This window comes from Myotis davidii, unplaced genomic scaffold, assembly GCF_000327345.1.
Source record: "Myotis davidii unplaced genomic scaffold, ASM32734v1 scaffold78, whole genome shotgun sequence".
Classification (NCBI taxonomy): Eukaryota; Metazoa; Chordata; class Mammalia; order Chiroptera; family Vespertilionidae; genus Myotis; species Myotis davidii.
Genome location: NW_006290305.1, coordinates 2045671 through 2068260, shown reverse-complemented (window position 1 = coordinate 2068260; position 22590 = coordinate 2045671). Strand labels below are relative to the sequence as shown.

General features: G+C 38.0%; 1 protein-coding gene across 1 annotated transcript; it reads right to left on the bottom strand.

The window, feature by feature from the left end:
* Positions 1-365: 365 nt before the first annotated feature.
* FAM210A (family with sequence similarity 210 member A) lies at positions 366-22541 on the bottom strand. Its single transcript, XM_006763245.2, has 4 exons — positions 22320-22541; positions 13041-13548; positions 6781-6892; positions 366-4909 (listed from the first exon to the last, which is right to left on the bottom strand). Exons 2-4 carry the CDS (start codon positions 13514-13516, stop codon positions 4676-4678), a joined length of 822 nt encoding a protein of 273 aa, XP_006763308.1. The 5' UTR covers positions 13517-13548; positions 22320-22541; the 3' UTR covers positions 366-4675.
* Positions 22542-22590: the final 49 nt, after the last annotated feature.

Sequence of the window (22590 nt, the reverse complement as noted above, 5' to 3'; positions counted from 1 at the left end):
CCAGACCATTCAAATCTTTAAGGAAAGAATGAAGTCTTGAGTCTGTTCAGGTGCATGATGTAGAATTTTTTCAGATCCCATTTAATACTAACTTGGTACTACATAACATACAGATGGACCCATAGAAACTGAGCCAAGTTAATACTGCAAAATGAATAATTAAAAGTACCTACCTCTGGTTCTATAGCTTTCTGGTTCAGACGGTTAAATTCAAAGGTGGCAGTGAGACCCACACTTTTCTACATGAATCCTCCTATGATACTTGGACACGTAGGCCAATATAATCCAATGCATTGTCGACCGTGACACAGATAAAGTCAAGTAGTAAGCTTTTAATACTGAAAAATACTGCCAACCAACTTTGGTAACATTTAATCTACTTTATTTTAGGCCTTGTGGAGACACAATTTTGAAAATCTTAATTAAATGAAGGTCCCCATTTTAAAAAAATCATGAACTGTAGCCAACAGAAGATATATGTCTATATTACCATTAAAACAAGTATTTTTCAGAAAGAATCCTTTAATAATTCAGAAATGTGTATCTCACATACACATTTTGTAAAAATGGTATCATTTCAAACATGCTAGGAAAGGTGCACACATATTCTGTCTTATTGCCAAAATCTCCTCCTGTCCATTTCATTAGCATCACCATATTCTACAGTGGCCTGTGTACACTGTCCTAAAGATGATCCTGTGGAAAGAACACAGGAAAAGCTAAATGGGTCTAATATACAACTTGCTTCTTTTCTTCAAACACTTCTGCCCAAACTATGAAGATCTTTTAAATTCCTGAATTATCTTCTCAGATGACTGAAATAAGTCAGCCAATAGCTCATTTCATCCTGGAGCACATAGGACTATACTAGTAGTAATATTTTTCATTTTTAAATAAATGGAGGGAGATTTTGTAAAAAAATAAATTGAAGACTACATTTAAGGCATCATTTTATTATTTTCACTACTGGAAGAAAGGTAATCTCAGTATATGCATTCCTTTTCTCCCTTCTTGAGGTCTGAAAACAGCACTTGTACACAAAAGATTTCAGTAAGAGACATTTTTTGGTACTTTTAGAAGTTTGGCTTTGCTATTATCCTTGAATAAACTACATCTCTTACCTAATCTTTTTCATTTCAATTGTTAATTTGCTGAGCAAACCCTTTTCATCCACTTTATATAAAGTTTAATCTCAGTCATAGCCTCTTGACCTGTCAACACATCCTACTTACACACATGCAGACTAGACGGGGAGCTGCTCTGCCTTGGAGCTCCCAGAATTTATGGGCCAATTAATCCAAAGAATAAGGTTTATTATAAATGAAATGGGGTTTATGATATATATTGCAAACTATATATATTTACTTTCTATATAACTTAACAATTTAACTTCATACAGCATATTACAGGTGTCCCCGTTTAAGATACTTGTAGTTTCCCTAAGGTTAGGAATATGGTAACAACAGCATTTGATATGATACAAATATGTCTGATGCTAAATGTCAAAAGAACTTCTCCCATCTTTACAGATTTTTTTGGGTTGTTTTAAAATATATTTATTGCTTACATGGTTTGCTACGGAAAAGCTTTTCTTCTCATTTTGAATTTGGAAGTTCTATACAACTGAATACAAAGAGGAACAAAGTACCAAAGCTAATCTTGTGATTCTGCTCATGTGGTATAAACCAGTTTTGTACAAACCTGTAGAAGTAGTTTTTAAGTTCCCTTTAGAAAAATATGAATTCTATACATTATATTTTCCTGTTTAATGCATGGGCTGAAATCACTAGGATCAACTTCTTTCTTGAAGAAAAGAGAAGAGACGAAAGAGACGAACAGAGGGTTGAAGGTAAGACGAATCTTTCTGAAACTGGCATCCCACTGTCACATAGCTTCCCTGGGTGGGGAAGGAGGGGGCACTTGGAAAAACAGCCCTTTGGATTTTTTGTTGTTTTCACAGCCAGTAGTTTCATGTAGTTATTGACCCTCAGCATTGTGTCCACAAATCAAAGAGAAAAACTTGTACGTCAAAAAACTTTTCAGAAGATACACACACACACACACACACACACACACACACATTAAAAGCTAAGAGGAGAATCAAACAAAATGTGTAAGAAACAAATTAGCTGGACATGCAAACTAAGCTATGATTCACTCAGAGTTTAAACAAATCACAAATTTCAGTTTAATACTGGGGGAAGGGCAGCAGAACAACAAATAATACATTTTTCAACCTAATAAGATGTGGCAAGACATTATTGATTATGAGGGTACAGATGAAGGCTAAATAAAGCTTTAAATCAATAGTGATCATTGTGAGCCCCAGTGCACTGCCGGGGGATTTCTGCTACACCTCACTATTGTGTCGAGTTACGTTATGGCCGCTCCAAAATGTTGTGAGTTTTAGTGTGGAGAGTTGCAAAGAAAAATAAAACACTAGAAACCCAAATAATAACTACAAAAATCACAACCGTCATAAAAAATTAAGGGATGCAAGAACTGGTTTTAACTAAGCAGACCACATTGGTACAAAGTGATACAGGGACCACCGGTTCTGATGTATATTCAATAAATAAAACCTCACTTTGAAACTAGTTCAAACATCCGTAATACAGTTAAAAATTATATATACCTCAACGTTTTACCTTTCACATTCAAATATATATTCCTTTGAAGTCTGGGTGGTTGGATTTTGGCCAGCAGAAACTGGTGAGGAATTCAGAGAACTTTTTACTAGAGAATTTCAAAGCACTCCTCAGCATCCCTTTCTATAACTGAATAAATGCAACATAATTATGAAACTGGGTGGCAGCAAAACAAATGGACTGAGCAAAAAGGTGGATACTCAAGAAAAGCAAATTACAGTCTCAGGATTATTAGTACCGTCTAAGAACCCACAATTTATCCCCATTGGAAAATATGTCCTGTGCAATGTGCACAGTGAAAGGAAATTGTTTTAGAAGAGTTCTATATAATGCAAGATATTAAAACACAAGGCAAAGTCTCAAGTGGTTAAAAAAAATAAGAAAAAAACCAAGAAATTTGTTAATATCTTAGCATTTCATATCTGAAAATAGGTGAATTATTTAACAAACAGGCTAAAACATGTCAATTATATTTAGATTTCAAAATGTGCTGTCAATTTGAAATCGCAAGTTCCACTCTGAGAGGACTAACCATTCTCCTGATCAGCACTACACCAGGCACACCAACGGCTCCTGGCCCTCCCCTCACTACTCTGCCCCACCCGCAAACGAAGTTCCAACCACATTATATTCATTTAAGAGGTGTTCCAATATAATGATTAAATGTATCAAATGTAAACATTCTTTTTCCTCTAAAGTATTTTCTAAATTTGGCCAAACTAAATATTAAATACGAAAACCTGCCAAATAGCGGTGATTTTTGCAGGATTGTTCCTGCTGGTCCCTCAGATAATCTAAACAGACAATCTAGGCAGACACCGTTCCCTCTTGCAAATATCAATTCAAGGGAAATGAAGTAAAAGGCAGTTAAAACAGATACAGACCCCCTAAACACACCCACACAATCATGACAACTTTCATATCTGACAATGGTTGAATTTCATTCCAAGCAGATACTTTAATGATAGTTTTAGTATAAAAAATGTTAAGTAAAACACTCAAGCAAGGATTCAATATCAGTGAAAGAGCAGCAACTACAATTTTAAAATTTATTCCATAATGAGATCACCATTAAGTCTGGGAGAAGACACTGGGAGATAGTGCTGGCTTATGGAGACAAGACCTGCTAGTGGCAGGAGAGTGGGTACGTCCATGACAACCTGGTGCCATTTTCCATTCTTCCAAAGCGGTATTTTCTTGAAAACCACGAACTTGAATCGCTGCTTAAGATAATCTGATTTCAACAATGAACTTACGGTATAGTTACTTTCACTTTTCCTCTGAAAAATTAGTTGAAAAGGACACAAACAATTCATAGTTTTATGTTCTAGGTGAAAAGGTACTATGGCCATATATATTTACTTTAAAAATTTGATTATGACAAGCTTCAGGTAAAAATCATTTTTAAATGGTCAATTTTTTCATTTACATATAACCAATACATCTTATTTACATGTATGACTCAATTTTTATTCAATTTTCTTCATATAAAGTCTATAATTTTAACTGGTATGTAACTGTTAAACACTTTTTTTTTTATAGAAACACTATTCTCTTATTCATAGGTAGTTTTGATGATAAAAGTTTGTCTCCATAATGAGAATGAGGACTGAATACAGTTAAAACTTCAATGAATAACATAAAGATGAACACTAGCATAACTTCCTGTCTAGGGCCACATCAGTTATTCAAGAAGTCAACTGCCTCGTCTGCGTAAAGTATCGCTGCAACAAAACACAAGCAAGTCTGCTTCTGAGGACCTTGAAAAGAGTCTTAGACATTAACACTGCTCAATGCTGCTGTTGATGTGAAATTCTTATACTGGGTTCATATTTTTCTTTTCAAAGAACACTGATTTTTCTAGTGACACTTAATGTTAAAAAGGTTATCTTAGTTCTTTAACCTTAACTCCGAGAATTGGCAGAGTTAGGAAACCAACCAAAAATATACTCAGGAGCATGAATCTGTCCCTTGTCTCTTAAGGGTTAAAAGGCAGGGATCGTTTATAACCTCTTATATAAGACACCCTATTCCACTTTTTTTTTAAAAGAAACCTTTTCTTTGGTTTCTTGTAATTTTTCAGTGAGTCTATCCTTCGTTTCTTCCATTTTCTCTGTGAGAAGCTCCTTTGTCTCTTCCATCTTATCCTGTAGATACTCCTTCACAGGAGGCGGTGTTGACATGTAGCCACGACTACGCAGATACTTCACAGTGAAGGAGGTTCCCCCCAAAGTCACGGTATATCGGGCAGGTGTTGCAATCTGAAGGAAAAAAGCAAACAGGCAGGTCAATACCTGATCATGACTACCGTCACAGGCAGAAACAACGGGAAATTACTTTACTGCTTTACAATGCTAATGAGTTGTATTCTATATGGTTCTCCCTCCTAACCAGTACCTAGAATTGGCACTTGGCACACAGTAGGGGCCCCACAAGTTTTAAGCAACTCAACCAATGGTGCATTCCAAGGACAGTGCAAGGGGGTTATGAGTGTGTCCTCGCCAAGGCCACAAGGTCATACTCTCTGGTTATTTATTTACTTTTTTCATCTCTGCCACAACTCTGCTTATCAAAGCAATAAATCTCAGTGTTTGTTGCTCTATTTAAGACTGTGGGTTACAGTAAATACTCAAGAGAATCCCCCTCCACATTTCCCACTATGCACAGGAACAGTGAGTGAGAAGAAAAGCTGCTAACAGTAATTACCTACATGTACAGTTTCATGTTTCAATCTAAACCCAACAAACATGCATTGAGCATCAATTTGCCTGCAAAGCACAATACCAAGCACATGGAAAACACAAAGAGAAAGAAGACATGATTCTAAATTCCGGGGCACTCATAATCAAATAAAGAAAACAAACTTTAAAAAATAAAAGCAGTGCCCTAAGCTGGTTTGGCTCAGTGGATAAAGCATGGGCCTGCAGACTGAAGGGTCCTGGGTTCGATTCAGGTCAAGGGCACATGCCCGGGTTGCAGGCTTGATCCCCAGTAGGGGGCATGCAGGAGGCAGCCAATCAATGATTCTCTCTCATCATTGATGCTTTTATCTCTCTCCCTCTCCCTTCCTCTCTGAAATAATTAAAAATATATTTAAAAAAATAAAAGTAACACAGAGACTGTGGTATGAACTATACAAGAGCTACACACATTATGGGAGCATGGGATAAGGAGCAATTATAATTAAGGAAATGGTTTAAATCATTATCAAACAGTTTGATTTATTAAGGTTAAATTATGTCCACAAAAGCTATAAACTTGATCATTTATGAATTTAATAAATTTTAATGTTGAAAAACTCAGCAATTAAGCTTAGCTTGCTAGTCAAAATTATAGTAAGAGGAAATCTCAAGATTTCAGAGGATTCTAATAAGGATGACAAAATAAATCAACTTTAGTTTTGAGTGCTATTATAAAACCATAATTTTAAGTATTTTCATGTAATAAAAGTAAAATAACATCTAGTTTTCAAATGCTTTCTATCTGTTTCCTCTCTTAGTATGAAGCTACAAAGAACCTCATAATTATACGTCAATAGAGAAAAATAAGATTAATATGGCTTAATTCCACAATGAATCTCTTCTGAAAAAAAGACCCACAGGTGTAGAAATAGTTATAAAGATGTCATTGTCTAAATCCAGAAAAGTTATAAAGTCTATGAACTTCTAAAATAAAACATACACAAGATCTAACAACTAAGTCTAATTAGGTTTATCACATAAAACAACTTGCATTAAACTTTATATTTTACTTATTAAGAAATGATCTATTTATAAACAGTAAAATAAATGCTAAATTTCACTTACAAGTCAGGTGGCATGCAGATCTCTGAATAAGAAAAATTAATATACTATGTATAAGAAAAATGTCAAAAAAAATGACTTGTACCCTAGAAATTCAGAAGTTTCACATGTGATCACAGCAGATTATGAATGATCTACCTATTTTCAAGGCATCTTCCTAAACCATCATTTTATTTACACTTAAATTTTTTTAAATTTTATTGGACATGTAAGAGATGAAATGCAGTATTTTCAAAAAAGAACTATTAGGTGCTAACATTGAGTTTTCTGGGGAACTGAGCAGGTCATCGGTTAAGTGTGAGGAGTAATTAATTTCTAATAGTACCTACCTTAAACAAGGCATATGCTGTTAGGGCATTTCCGCTCTGGGAATTTTTCAAAATGTTTACTATGCTGTCAGGTAACCCAATAAGCTCTAGAAAAGGAATGACATTCACTCCTCTAAGAAAGAAACAAAAAGTAATTTATATATATATACATACACACACACACACATACACATTTTAGGGATAGTTTCAAAAGATTATCTGAAAACAACAAAACCAAATTTTGTTTAAACATCAGTTTTATGTTATCAAGCACTTTAATTTCACTCTAAACGAACTATACGTACACAAACACCAGTGTTGTATTATAGCTTACTGTGTGCAACTTCTGCATTTAACATATTCAAAAAAATAGAAGCATTTATCAAAGCAAAATTAATAACTTTATGTAACCCAGGAGAAAAGGGTCAGAATCACTTACCTGATCTTAGTTTTCTCAACTAAATATCACTTTGTTAGTTAGAATGCTCCAACTCAAACTTTAGGACCTAAGATTTTTTTTACCTCTAGTATTACATGCCAAACTATAATATTATTGTAAAAGCAAGTTATATAACATTACTTACTGTATTACTATGCAAAGAATAAATGATTCTAATGATTTGAATAAATTATTTGATGAAAACTTTAATTATTCTAAAAGGGTGCTTCTACACTATTATCAGAACTGAATAGGCAGGTGAACAATTACCATAAATTGCAACACATTTTTGGAGGGAGGGAGAGAAGGCAGAGAATGTCTTTAATCTGAGCTGTTAAGCTCTAATTTATTTGTAGTTTTTCTGATTATCAATATTTTATTACATTGGCATGTGCATGCATTTGCAGATATTGAGACCCTTTACCTCTAAATCAGAACAAGGCTCTTGTTCTGTGATTCTCCTACATTAACATAAACTTTCCTGAATTGGTCTAGTATATCCCTTAATGCTATCCTGTCATGTCTCTCTAGTCTCCTTTTCTCTAGAAATGATTCCCAGGACTTTCTGTCAAGGAGGAAGGCAGCATGTCTTTCTTGACACCGAGATTTTAAGCTTTCCGTCCAGTTGCACGGTAGACTATCCCTCAATTTGGATTTGTCTGATTGTTTCCTCACGATTAGATTCCGGTTAAATGTTTTTCAAAAGGAAAACTGCACAGTTCATTTCGGTGCATCAACAGGGGCCACATAATGGTAGTTTGTTCTATCACCGATGTTAAATTTGAGGTAGGGTTAAGGTAGGGTCCAGAGATTGTTCCACAGTACACGTACTCTTTCTCTTTGTAATTCAGAAAAAAATTGCCTGGATTCATTATTATTATGGTAGTTGCAAAATCCTAATTTATTTTTAATATTAAAAAATAACTTGGTAACTGGGGAAAAGTCCGTCTCTATGATTTCATTATAATACTAAGAAACCAGGGATTACTCAATAGATATGGCTGAACATCATCAAGAAAAATTACCTATCATCTACAAAAGAAAACCAGATAACTGAAGTAACCTTTGAAGAGTTTAAGGAAGATGTCAATTACAAATCCAATCTGGTTTCTTCTATCTCTAAAATCAGTTCTTTTAAAAACCTCTTTCTGCCGTAACCAGTTTGGCTCAGTGGATAGAGCGTCGGCCTGCGGACTGAAAGGTCCCAGGTTCGATTCTGGTCAAGGGCATGTACCTTGGTTGCGGGAATATCCCCAGTGGGGGGTGTGCAGGAGGCAGCTGGTCGATGTGTCTCTCTCATCGATGTTTCTGAGTCTCTATCCCTCTCCCTTCCTCTCTGTAAAAAATCAATAAAATATATTTAAAAAGATAAAAATAAAAACCTCTTTCTTAGACAGAATCCTATTAAAGCAAGACTTAGTATCATAAAGACTATTCTATGGCTTTAATAGTCACAATGTACAGTAACATCCTACCACAACATGCTAATTACCTTCCAGTGCCAATAAAATTATAAAATTACTCCATTAATCATTTTCTAGTTCAGACTAAACCCAGAATGTAAAATCTACATATTTAACAGCAATCATAAAGGGGGAAAAAGACAAACATTTGGCCAAATATAAGACAAAATGGGGTGATTAAAAAATAAAAACTACCATAATAATAACCTCAGACACCTTACATATGTATCCTTTGTAAAATACAAAAACAAGCACCTGGTTCCACTTATTTCTAAAATATTGATTTGATGACTTGACTTTATAAAAAAACTTTTATTTTCTTTGGAATTGCTAAGTATGAAGTATCAATGAAAGTTTGATTCAAATAATATCCATTTTTGAAACTTTTTACTCTGAACTTCCCACAGCCTGACAAAAATCTCTGCTTCCCAAACTGCCAGCTTTATGGATGTTCCTAGTGGCGCAGAAACACACAAGGGCAAAGGCACATTCACAGTCTGACTAAAGTGCAGTAAAAATCAGTTAGGATTTTGCCTCAGAGTGAATCTGTAGCTTTAGGAACCTGAGGCCCAAAACATGAGGCATCTAAACATAGGGACAAAACCATCATCACAGAGCTACATTTGACCAAACAGAAGACTTCTGCTTAGAAGACATAATGTATCTGCAAGTTTTTGCCAGATAGGGACAACAAAGTTTAGTTTAAAATAAAATCCATTACCACGCACAATTTAGATCTCCCTGAAATAAAATGTTTCAAAAGCCTGAGGTCTTGATCACTGACTTAACTAAATAAAGAATGGCATTTTGCTTTATGGTGACTAGCAAGGCAGCATGCTGGTTGTCGGAGTGACTAAAACAAACACTGGTCAGTAATGCAATGTGACTTCTAATGCCCATCCTTCAAGTTACAAATTATTTTTTCTTCTTTCTTTTAATAGTAAGCAGGCAACAAGCTAAAACTAAAATAAAATAAAGCCAGCCTCTTGTCAGTTAAATTAAAAAACAAATCACCTGTATTTAATATAATCAACTCCAATCGATATCTATAAAAGCCTCAGCAACCGAATGACCAGTTGACCTGTCACTATGACAGGCAGTAACCACCAGAGGGAAGACACTCAATGCAGGAGTTGCCCCCTGGTGGCTCCCACAGCCAATCTCCTGGGCCGGCCAATTTCCCACAGCCCCGATCACCAGCCAGGCCAAGGGAACCCACTGTGCACGAATCCATGCACTGGACCTCTGGTTTTATAATAAAATCATCTCACAATGAAAGATAAATTGCCATTTGAACATATCTTAAGTCCTTATATTTTTTAAATATTACTTGCAATAAGATCTTACCAGAACAAATCAATTTTCAACTCCTGCAGTATTACAGATTCAGTAAAAACATTAAGGACTATGCTGGGAAGCAACAAACCTACAAAATACAATTTTTTAGCTATGAGATGCTATAACAGAATTGGACCAGTAGTCATAGCTGGGCAGCAGTGGTGGGTCTGGCACACAGATTTCGCATGCTGGCAAATAGCCAACAGACAAGTTCTGATGGGGAATGCGGTGTGATTTTTAAAGTAGGCTGTCTTATCACCATGCTTACACACAAACATTGTGAGAAAAGAGGGGGAAGGCTAAAACTGAGAGAGATGCATTCCACAGGGGATGGCAGAATGTCACACTGCCTCTGGTGCCAGATAGCAATGAAAAAAACCCTCAAGAATAACTATTATCACTAGGTTATTTGGGGTCCGATTTTTTATAGAAATCTTTAACTCAAGAAGGAAAAGTAAAGGAAACAAAAGTACTCTTTGTAATAGTCCAAATGAGATGATCATATTCAATTAATTAGAAATTTAGATTTCTGCCTCTAACGCCAGGAGACTGAATGCTTATTAAGGGCAACCCAAGGAAGGCAGAAGAAACAAGTATTACTCATGTTATCTTCCACAGTACTGAATTAGAAAAATCCTCAATGGCTCAAAAAAGGAAATTTAAGATGTAAAAAGCCATTAATTAAGTATAAAAACGGAATGCCTATAATAACTTTTATGCAAAATGGTATACACTTTTATTCTCTGCTAATAAACTAAGGGCAGTTTCAAAGACTTCTATAAAAATTATCCATGTCCAGAAAATGTCATTAATAAGCAAAGAGAGAATTCCATAAAGTGTACATACAAGGAACTCCTGAGAAAAAATAAAAACATTAAAGAAAATACATAATAAAAATATATAATTAAATAACAAAAACACAATGGAGAAAACTATGAAGAGAAACAAAAAAGCACCAATTACACAAGGTTAAAAAATCCTTTTATACCTTTTATAAAAATAGATCTCTAATCCCGTGTATCCCAAGAAAAAGTATAATCTTAATTCCATCATCCTTTAATTTAGTAAATAATAAGCTTTCTCCAAGGAGTGAGCTTCATAAACAAAACTGCCACATTTTATTAATACCTTAATATCAAGTTAAGTAAATATAACCAAACACTGAAAATCAATGGACTTTTGGAAAGTATAAAATAATTCTAATTCCATTAGAAGAGTTTACTAAAATGTCAAAATGGTCTTCATTGTGCTGTCATCATTGCCTTCAGGACAATGAACTCACTGGGCTTCTCAGGACCAGACCAGCACTTTTCTTGTTCAAAGGAACAGGGACAGGTTGGTACCTACTGGGTTCTGCTAGAGCAGTGGTTCTCAACCTTCCTAAAGCCGCGACCCTTTAATACAGTTCCTCATGTTGTGGTGACCCCCAATTTCATTGTTACAAATTGAACATAATGAAAGCATAGTGATTAATCACAAAAGTAATATGTAATTATATATGTGTTTTCCGATGGTCTTAGGAGACCCCTGTGAAAGGGTCATTCGACCCCCAAAGGGGTCGCAACCCACAGGTTGAGAACCGCTGTGCTAGAGGCAGAAACAAACTGGAAATTATTGGGAAGCTGTTTCTATGTGTATTCTTGCTCCAAAAGAAAGGAACATTTAGAAATTCTATGTTTAACAACATTGGCAGGTTAGGCCTACTAAATTAATTTTTTTGAAAAAGTTTATTTTATTGAGGTAAGAACACTTAACATGAGATCTATCCTCTTAACAAAATTTTAAATGTACATGAAATTAACTTCTGATAAGAATAAAAGATATACATTGACATTTATCAGATATGAGTAACGTTAAAACATAAGTCTGCAATTTGCTCAAGTTTGTGTCTATAACAGGTATTAGCCAAAATTTTGCAAAAATATCTTATGAATTTTCCACTAAAATCATACACATGGAAAAATAATAGATGTCTTTTTACACTTATGAACACTTTAAGAAATATATAAGTACAAAATTTCTGGTGCAGCTAAATTTCTGAAATATGATTTATCTCTGTGCTACCCTAAATGTTGATGGGAGGTGAACACAGTGACTAAGAGCATGAGCTTTGACATCAGACTCTCAGTTATTCTGGGAAAAACTAAGTTATTTTGGCTTATTATTAAAATCTGTTTTCTCATTAAGATGGGAATTGCACTACCTGCTTCATACGATTGCTGTGAGGATTAAATGAGATAATACAGTTAAAAAATTTAGCAATGCCTGATGTACACAGTAAGCAAATGTTAATTATTATTAAAATGTGACAAGGTTATGAAAAGTAGTCATTCTCTATCAATTAAAGACATTAAAGCATTTAAAAAACTATTTAAGGCTTTCAAAACTATTAACAGACTGAGGATTCTCAGAGGGAAGGCAGGGGTAGGGGGGTAGGTGGGGAGAGATTAACCAGAGACTTTATATGCATACTAGAGGCCCGGTGCATGAAATTCGTGCACTGGGTGTATGTTTGTGTGGGGGTGTTCCCTCATCCCGGCCTGTGCCCTCTCACAGTCTGGGAGCCCTCGGGGTTATCTGACTGCCAGCTTAGGCCCAGGGAGTGTGGGGAGCGGGCCTAAGCCGTCAGTCGGACATCCTTAGCGCTGCCGCAGAGGCAAGAGAGGCTCCCACCACTGCCATTGCACTTGCCAGCCATGAGCCCGGCTTCTGGCTGAGAAGCGCTCCCCCTATGGGAGTGCATTGACCACCAGGGGGCAGCTCCTGCACTGAGCGTCTGCCCCTGGTGGTCAGTGCGCGTCATAGTGACCGGTCGCTCAGCCATTGGGTTGATTTCCATATTACCCTTTTATTATATAGGATACTTATACCAATGGACACAGAAAACAGTGCGGTGAAGGCTCGGGGTGGGGAAGGGCAGGGTGGAGGGGGTTAAAGGGGAAAAAAGGGGGACATCTGTAATATTTCCAACAATAATTTTTTTAAAAAGATTAAACATTTTGATAAAACAGGGAAAGATGCTCAATCAAGCAAAAACTTACTTCATGGCTGCATAATAAAATGTTCCAAACCAAACACCAGAAGTTATTAGATGGACTGGAATCAACACTTTTCCATACTGTCTAAAAGTTCTCTTAAATCGTTGATAAAGGCTAATAGATTTGTCTTGTAAAGGATCAGGTTCTTCTTTTTTTTCTGAAGGCGTTCCTGGAGATGTGGCATTGGATGACATTACCCTCTTCGAGGAAGCATCTTGCTCCCACTGTTTATAATGAAGAACCCTCAGTTGGGGTGAAGGAGCATCGAATGGCTTCCTTGCTTTTGCAGTGCACTGGGCAGCAGATAAATGCAGCCATTGTTTTAGAGGAACCTGTACCAAAACTACTCTGGATTCAGCTGTATACAAAAGTAATGGTCCCTTTATATATTGACAGTGTCCAAAAAGACCAGCTTTATGTGGGTCCATGCATGTCCTATGTGCCAGTTGGAATACAGTCCTTGGTACATTCCATTGCATTTTGAAGAATGGTGATGGATGGATTTCAGCTTCTATAGAGAATAGATTTAAAAATTAGATTATATAGATTCCCTTTTTAAACTAATCTACTTAAAAATGAGTCATTAATTATTAGGAAGTAAAAGAAAAGACATTGCTACCAAATCCACAAAATTAATGTTACGGTATACAACTGTAACATAATGCAATTTTAAAATCTCATTAAAATACATCGCTTAAATATGATAGGGTACATGAGTCTAGCAGACATCATGGAGGGTTATGTTTGGAAGCGATTTTATTACTACAAAATGGATATTTGTAGGGCTCTATTATTCTACAAAGAAGCAGTATAGTATAATGGAAAGAAGTCTTAAGATCTGGAAGCAAAAGATCTGGGCCCTAACGTCATGGGGACATAATTCCATGCAATTCCCTTTTAGACACCAAGCCCACGTCCCCTAGTAAAATGATTATTTCACAGGCTGTTATAGGAATTCTATGAAATTTCTGATGTAAACATGCTTTTGTAAATTAACAAGCATCATATAAGTGTTAGTTATTATGGTCTAATGAGTAGTTATCAGTATCATTTATCCTATAATGCCTTTAGACCAGCGGTTCTCAACCTGTGGGTCGTGACCCCTTTGGTGGTCAAACGACCCTTTCACAGGGGTTGCCTAAGACCATCCTGCATATCAGATATTTACATTACGATTCTTAACAGCAGCAACATTACAGTTATGAAATAGCAACGAAAATAATGTTATGGTTGGGTCACAACATGAGGAACTGTATTTAAAGGGCCAGAAGGTTGAGAACTACTGCTTTAGACTAAATTATATAAAACTGTAAATCACATGTTTTTGGCTGGTGGGAAGAGAGATGGACTTTTCCAGATATCTATAACTTCTTTGTCAGTAAAGTTAAAATGTAATTTTAAAAGAACATGGGCTTTGGAATAAAATGTACCCAACAGAGTTAATAGTGGTATTATTTTGAGAAAATTAGTTGGCCTCTCTAGATATAGGTTTCCCCACTGGTATGATAGAATTTTAGTATGTATTACTATATAGCAAATCAGTTCCTCTCTCTTGGCATCAGGAAGTGCCACTGACACCTTATCTCCACCCCACCCAATACTTCTTAACTTACTACAGTGGGGCCTTGACTTACGAGTGTCCCGACTAAGAGTTTTTTGAGATACCAGCTGTCTCTCCGCCGATTTTTTGTATTGAGTTGATAGAGAAATTTGAGTTAACGAGCTCCTTAATGATCTTGGTCTCGGAACGAATTAAACTTGTAAGTCAAGGCCCCACTGTACTTCTGATTGAGAATAGGTGATCTTACTTTTTTAAATTGTATACTAAACAAGAGTCAACGAGACTTGAGTTAGTACCCCAATAAATCAACACTCCAATAAATAGAGCTACTCTACTACATTTTACACGAATATTTGTTATCTCGGTGCAAACTATTATCAAATAAAATCATCCACTAATGAATTGTTCCCTATAAAATTAATACCCTGACTCATCCCTCCCTAATTAATAATTAACATCAGCTCCTATCAGGCTCTTACAGATCATCCAACAACACAATGCAAATAAGTCGCAAAATGAAATTGTAAATATCTCAAAATTAGCAGGCTCCCAGGAAGTCTTTAAAGGTGATACTAGAAATTGCTACAGACAAAAGCAAAGTCAAGTAACAGTCTGAAGAATCAGACCATTTAACAACCAACATGACAAGCTACAGGTGCTTCAAATAAAGAATATTAAATGAGTAAGAAAGGCCATACAGAAAGATTAAGCCCTTAATTATTTTTACAAAACTGAATTAATTCTGAAAGCCAAACATGCTAAAAAGCTCTTCCAACATGCTAAAAGGGCTCCTGCCTTAAGAATTATGCACTAGCCCTAACCGGTTTGGCTCAGTGGATAGAGCATCAGCCTTTGGACTGAAGGGTCCCAGGTTCGATTCTGGTCAAGGGCACATGCCCGGGGTTGCGTGCAGGAGGCAACCAATCAATGATTCTCTCTCATCACTGATGTTTCTCTCTCTCTCCCCCTCTCCCTTCCTCTCTGAAATCAATAATAATAAAAAAAAGAATGAATTAAAAAAAAAAGAATTATGCACTAGATATTTCCTCTGCTAGGAAGTCTTTTCAAGTTAGCGTGGCTAATTTGCTTCCCACAAGTCTTTGTTCAATGGCACCAGCTCCCTGATGCCTCCTTTGGCCATTTTATTTAAAACTGCAACACTGCTCCCAATCCCCTCCCTTCTAGCCCTGACATTCATCCCTATCTTCCTTACCTTGGTCTATTTGTTTCTTTTTGCATAGCACTCATCTTCTAACATCCTTTATAATTTACTTATTTATTGTGTTTACTACTAATGGTCCCACAAGGAAGGGTTTTCCTGTTTTGTTCACTGCTGCATCCCAGGCCCCTAAAACAAAGGCTGGGTGGCACATAGGAGGCACTCAATAAATGTTTAATAAATAATTTGATAAAGCCAACCCCCTATTCCCTTTAAAAATGAACCAAAGTTATGAGGGGTGAATTTTCTCACCTTTAGCCTTCCCCCTCCCCGAGTTACCTGCATCCACACCCATCTAAGAATCCATTAACTTCTTCCTCAGAAAATAAAACTGTCCCTACATTCAAAGGCTAGTCCTCCACTTGTATTTTAAGCTAACTTCTTCCTGTTTAGACTCTGCTCAATCACATTTTCCGTATATAGTGGGGCCTTGACTTACGAGTTTAATTCGTTCCGAGACCGAGCTCGTTAACTCAAATTACTCTATCAACTCAATGCAAAAAATCCGCCAAGAGACAGCTGGTATCTCAAAAAACTCGTTAGGACACTCGTAAGTCAAGGCCCCACCGTGTGTGTGTGTGTGTGTGTGTGTGTGTGTGTGTAATTTACTGCTATTCTTGTTCCTATACTTGAACTGCCCTCTGCTCTGAGTTTTTTTCCTTCAGTATATTGATATACCATTAACCCCTTCCCCGGCAGAAACGTGTATACTCGTTTTCACAAAATGTTCTTTTTCAGTCGTCGATGAGTATACTAAGAAAATATGGTAAAAAAATATGGTTTATAGGAAGACGAGTTACAAACTGTTTTCATAACCAGCATCAAAAATACTATATAGAACCAAAATAAAAAAATTAGTCTGAAAAAGAAACGTTTTTAACAAAAAAATTGTTGGGGAAGGGGTTAAGAAATGGGTTCCTTTGTAATATCTGCCCAATTTCCAATTGTCCTCACTACATTCTAGGATCCCCAAATCAGTAGAAGCAGTCCCTGCTATAATTCCTGAGCCACAGAGCAGAGCAATCACAGAACTCTTCACAGATCACCAAGGATGCTGGGGCGCCTCTCACAAATTTACTCCTCAAAATCATGTGAAATCACCTCTAAAGGTGAGTGAACAGGTCTCACATGGTAAATCCACTCTATCATCCCAGTCTCCCTTAGATCCTTTCCTTTATAGTATACCAAGGCAGGTCTGGCATTTTAACTTTATTTAGCATAGGTCACCTTTGGTCCATGTTTCAGCCAAACAACCAAACTGTTAGAGCCCTTTCTAACCCCCCAAGCTATGACAGTGAATACAAAATCTCTGCTTAGTGCTCCTTGATCAATAAATTCAGCCTGATCTTACTTTGTGTTTCTTTCACAAGTATTCCACACTTCTGATATCCATCCCTGCACATATTCCCCAGAGATCTATCTGTGGCATTTTTTTTTAAATCAGTTTTTAAGAATGCAGCACACCTCTTCATGGGTCACACTTTGCAGTTGACCCTTGGAGGCCTGCTGAGACTGAAGTCGAGTTATAGGTCTAGAACAGTGATGGTGAACCTATGACACGCATGTCAGAGGTGACATGTGAACTCATTGTTTTGGTTGATTTTTCTTTGTTAAATGGCATTTAAATATATAAAATAAATATCAAAAATATAAGTCTTTGTTTTACTATGGTTGCAAATATCAAAAAATTTCTATATGTGACATGGCACCAGAGTTAAGTTAGGGTTTTTAAAAATGCTGATACGCCGAGCTCAAAAGGTTCGCCATCACTGGTCTAGAAACAAGGGAAGAGTGGTAGGGGCAGTTCTTGAGAATCAGCAATATCTTGCAAGGTAATTACCTCAGGAAAGGCCATTACAGGTTCTTCAGTCAAAGCATGTTAACTTCCTCAAACAGGTGGCAAAAAAGACTGATCAAAATTTAGGGGCTCAGTACCCTATTCCAAATTTGAGGATCTTATTCCTTCCCAATCAATGCCCTCATTTTAACAGCAGACACACTGTCAATTGAGAATTCATTTTGTATTATAATTCAGCCACTTTGCAGGGTGAGGCTCTGGGTTTGGTTTTCAGCAATCTCAGCTTTGTAACAATAGGAGGGGTTAGGGGACGGAAAGGTTTCTTTAGAGAGGACACAGAAACTTTCAGGTAAATTATGCAGAACTTGAAGACTTGAGCTTATCTCCCCCCCCCCCCAACTTTTCCCAACACAGTTAGGAGCAACCAGTCAATCTCATTAGACTTGTTGACAAAAATGTCATCCAGAACTCTGTCTTTGCCCTGGCCGTTTTTGCTCAGTGGATAGAGCGTTGGCCCTCAGACTGAAAGGTCCCGGGGGTTTGATTCCCAGTCAAGAGCACGGACGAACCCTGGTTGCAGGCTCAATCCCTCATGCGGAAGGCAACAGTTGATGTGTGTCTCTCTCACATTGATGTTTCTCTCTCTGTGTCCCTCACCCTCCCTCCCCTCTCTCTAAAATTCAATGGAAAAATACCCTGGAGTGAGGATTATCAACAACAACAAAAGAACTCTGTCTTTTGTAAGTATTTAAGTAGGAGTATCCAATGGTGATATTCTGTGTATCTCTATTGCCCCCCTCAGACCTTGGACTGCCAGTGCCCTTTACCACTGGTAGCCATTAGTGCCTTTAAATCTAATCAGATTTGGGAACCAATTACAGAACACCATAACCAATTCAGATAACTCATTCTTTTAAAACAAATTTTTAAATGTATTTTAGAGACAGGAAGGGGGGGGGGGAGAATCCCATGGATTTTTGTTCCACTTATTTATGTATTTATTGGTTGATTCTTGTATGTGACATGACTGGGGATCGAACCTGCACAAATAACTCATTCTTTTTTAATGTTTTTATTGATTTGAGTGAAAGAGGAAGAGAGAGGGAGAAAAACATTGATATGAGAAAGAAACAGATTGGATGCCTCTCGTAGGCACCCAACAAGGGATTGAACTCAAAACATGGGCATGTGCCCTGACCTGGAATTGAACCTGTGACCTTTCAGTGCATGGGAGGACACTCAACCAACTGAGCTACACTGGCCAATGTGATAACTCAGTCTTAAGATTCTGTTCCTCTAGAATAAGTATGTCAAACTCAAAGGCTAACACGGGCCAAATAAACAAGGTTTAAGTTTATGTGGGCCGCAAAAAAAATACCCAAAAGCTTCAATTTTCATAGAAACATAGGTTTTTGTTTTTTTAAAATATATGTTTAACTGATTTTTTACAGAGAGGAGGGGAGAGGGATAGAGTTAGAAACATCAATGAGAGAGAAACATCCATCAGTTGCCTCCTGCACTCTCCCTACTGGGGATGTGCCCACAACCAAGGTACATGCCCTTGACTGTAATCGAACCTGGGATTCTTCAGTCCGCAGGCCAACTCTATCCACTGAGCCAAACCAGTTAGGGCTAGAAACGTAGGTTTATTTCGATAGAGACATCTTGAAAACAAAGGGCTGAAATAAATGAGTGATCATTAACAAAAAAATAATAGAACTTTTTTTTCAAAATATGTTTTTATTGATTTCATAGAGGAGGGGAGAGGCAAAGAGATAGAAACATCAATGATGAGAGAGAATCATTGATTGGCTGCCTCCTGCATGCCCCCTACTGGGGACTGAGCCCACATCACAGGCATGTGCTCTGACCAGGAATTGAACCTGTGACCTCCTGGTTCTTAGGTCGAAACTCAACCACTGAGCCCGCTGGCCAGGCAATACTGGAATCTTAAGAATGTTTTCTTCTTGAGATACTTCAGTTTGAAATTAAGGCCTTCAATTGACTTGATAAGATCCACCCACATTATTGAGGGTAATCTCTTTTAGTTAAAGTCCATTGATTTTAGATGTTAATCACATCTTCAAAATACCATCACAATAACACTTAGATTTGTGTTTGATTAAATAATTAGTTATAGCCTAGTTAACATATAAAATGAATCTCTAAACATAATAAACTTAAGAGATTTCTCAACCAATCTTACTTTCAACTTTTAAACAAGACTATCTTACATGATCCAAAAGGCAGTAAAATTTTAGTAAGGGCACTTTGTGAGTGGACTGGAGGGACAGTCCTTCCTCCAAGACTTTTTAGAGAAACAAACCTTCCATAAACCACCTTTCTTTCTTACCTCCAAGAATATCATTCTTGGGAAGCTACAACATTGTATCTACATTTTAAAAACTGTGTTTACAGAGTGCTGATGGAAGGGGCGTGGATTCGATTTCCCTGTCAAGGCATGGACCTAAGTTGCAGATTTTATCTCAGGCCTGGTTGGATCATGTGCAGGAGGCAACCAATCAATGTGTCTTTCTCACATCAATGTTTCTCATTTTCTCTCTTTACTCCTGCCTTCCTCTCTGTCTAAAAATCAATGGGGAAAAAATATCCTTCGGTGAGGATTAAAAAAAAAAATTATCTTCGACTCTACACCAGAAATTACACTTTAAAATTGCAAGTCAGAGTGTTCTAACTTTGAGAACCAATGACTTAAAAAGCGGAATGGTTAACTACTAAATCAGTTGCTTGCCTTTACTCTGACCAGAAAATTTACAAGTTGCTACTTCATTTCTTTCACTGATAAAATATAATTCAAACCAGGAGAAATCTAAACCAGGTGGTGTGAGTGGGTGAATAGTGGGCCAAATAATCAAAACAGCACATAAAGCAATCTTAAAACGGTTTGAAGTAATTCGTCTGAACTTTTATAACAAGTTGCTTTTTAAAGACCTTCCTTGGCAATTCATTCATTCAATTAGCAAGCACCACTATGAGGCAGGCACTATTAAAGACACTCAGGTTAAATCCCCGAACAAAATGATGATCCTGTCTTGGGGGATCTTATACAACTATTTTTTCTCTGAACATTAAACATCAAGCATTAAGAATTATCAAAATATTTTCTGAAAATCTACTGTTTGCCAGCCAATTTCTAGTTGTGAGTTTGGCTTTCTAAGCAGGCACTGTTTCATTATTAGCATAGTCTGGTCTTTGGAGCTAGACCGCCTTGGTCCAAATCCTAGTTCCACTAATTCCCAAATGCACAACCTTGGCCAAGTTATTTAACCTTCATCTCTAACACAAAAATAATCATAACTATCCCACTGGATTATGTAAGAATCGAATGAGTTCAAATGTGTAAAGCACTTAATCTGGCTGTCACGCAGAAGGTACTAAAATATCAGCCACTTTAATTTTAATTCAATTTCCAGAAAAACAGATATTACACATGTAATAACAGGGAAAAATAACACCCGCAGTAACTTTCAAAACATTTCTACCTGGTGGTCCATTTACTCCCTCCATTATTACTACTTTCAAGAGTTCTTCTATTCTCAACTGAATATACATGACTTCCAGTTGAGCTTTATAAAAACTACAAAATGTGAGCTCTACCTACCTCATGCACACCATCAACCCATGGTGGAGTTTGTGTAAACACAGAGGAAGAAGCATTTAATCTAATAAGAAAAATTTCCCTAAAATTATTTATGTTAAAAACAGGCCTCATTCATTCTTGGGTCCAAAGGTTATAACGCCCACATTTTAGAAGTGACAAGGGCTGTAAAGGAAGCACACGCTGCGAATGTTGCCTTCCCCAAAGCGAAGTCTACTCATTAACATAACTGCCCTTACTGACCAGTCCGGCAGCCCAGTAAAACACTCTTTCAAAGCTGCTTGTAAAGGGATTGATTTTGGGAAAGTATAATTCAAGATGGGCTGCAAACGTGCTCACGTTCTTACACCACGAAGGTGGGGAGGTGCTGAGGCACAATCAAGTTCCTATGCCCACACGTCAATCATCTTAGCCCACGGGGTCGGTTGTGACCCGTCTCCGACTGAAGGCCCTCAACTACGGAGCGTCCCGGTCTCAGTACAGTAGGTGCCTTCGCCTCTCCAGTGCACAGCCGGGGATGGATGGACAAAGAAAGCGCTGTCTCCCGCAACCCTCCCATATCAAAGTGCAGGCAACACAGATGGCCACGCTACGAGGCTTTTCTCTAGACGAGGTGTGGGCTGCCCTTTCTCCAGAATCTCACAACCCGGAAAGGCCTCCCTGGAAGGAGGTCTGGTGCCACTTCCCAAATAGGGCGATAGGGAACGAGCTGCTAATCCCTCGGGAGAAGGCAAGATGTTGCCCAAGACAACTCCGATAGCGGGGGCGCTCACACCCCTCCTCGGCAGGCTTCCGAGAAAGGGAAGAGCAGAGGGTGCAGAATTACAAAGCAGAAAGCTAAAACACAGTCCCAAAGGCAGATGTGCAAGGACACCGGCCCGACAGAGAAGGGCGGGGGTGACCTCTTTCGGCCGCGGCGGCGGTGGGGCGGGCCAGTCCGGATCCCCGCAGGTGGACCTCGGCCACAGCCCGAAGGGCCGGGCAGGGGTCGGGTTCGCGCCCGGGTCTGCTCCCCAACGCGCACCGGGTTGAAGGTGTCCTCTTCACCCCTCCCGTTGCCCTTAAAGGTCTTGGGCCCAGGCTACCTCTAGGGCGTTGAGGCCGCCGCCGCTTCCCGCCGCGCAGGCCGGACGACAGCTCCTCCGAGGCCACAGCTGTGTCACTCAACAGAGTGATCCGGCCGAGCGTGGGTCGGGATGCCGGAACCCGCCGAGCTCAGGTGGACGCTCGCCTCCCACCACCCCTGGCCCCACCAGCCGCGCCCACTAGCAACGTGCTCGCGACTGCTGGACCCGCCGGCGCGTCTCGGAGCACGCCGCTGCGCGCAGCACGACGGGACTTGTAGTTTCGGCGCGA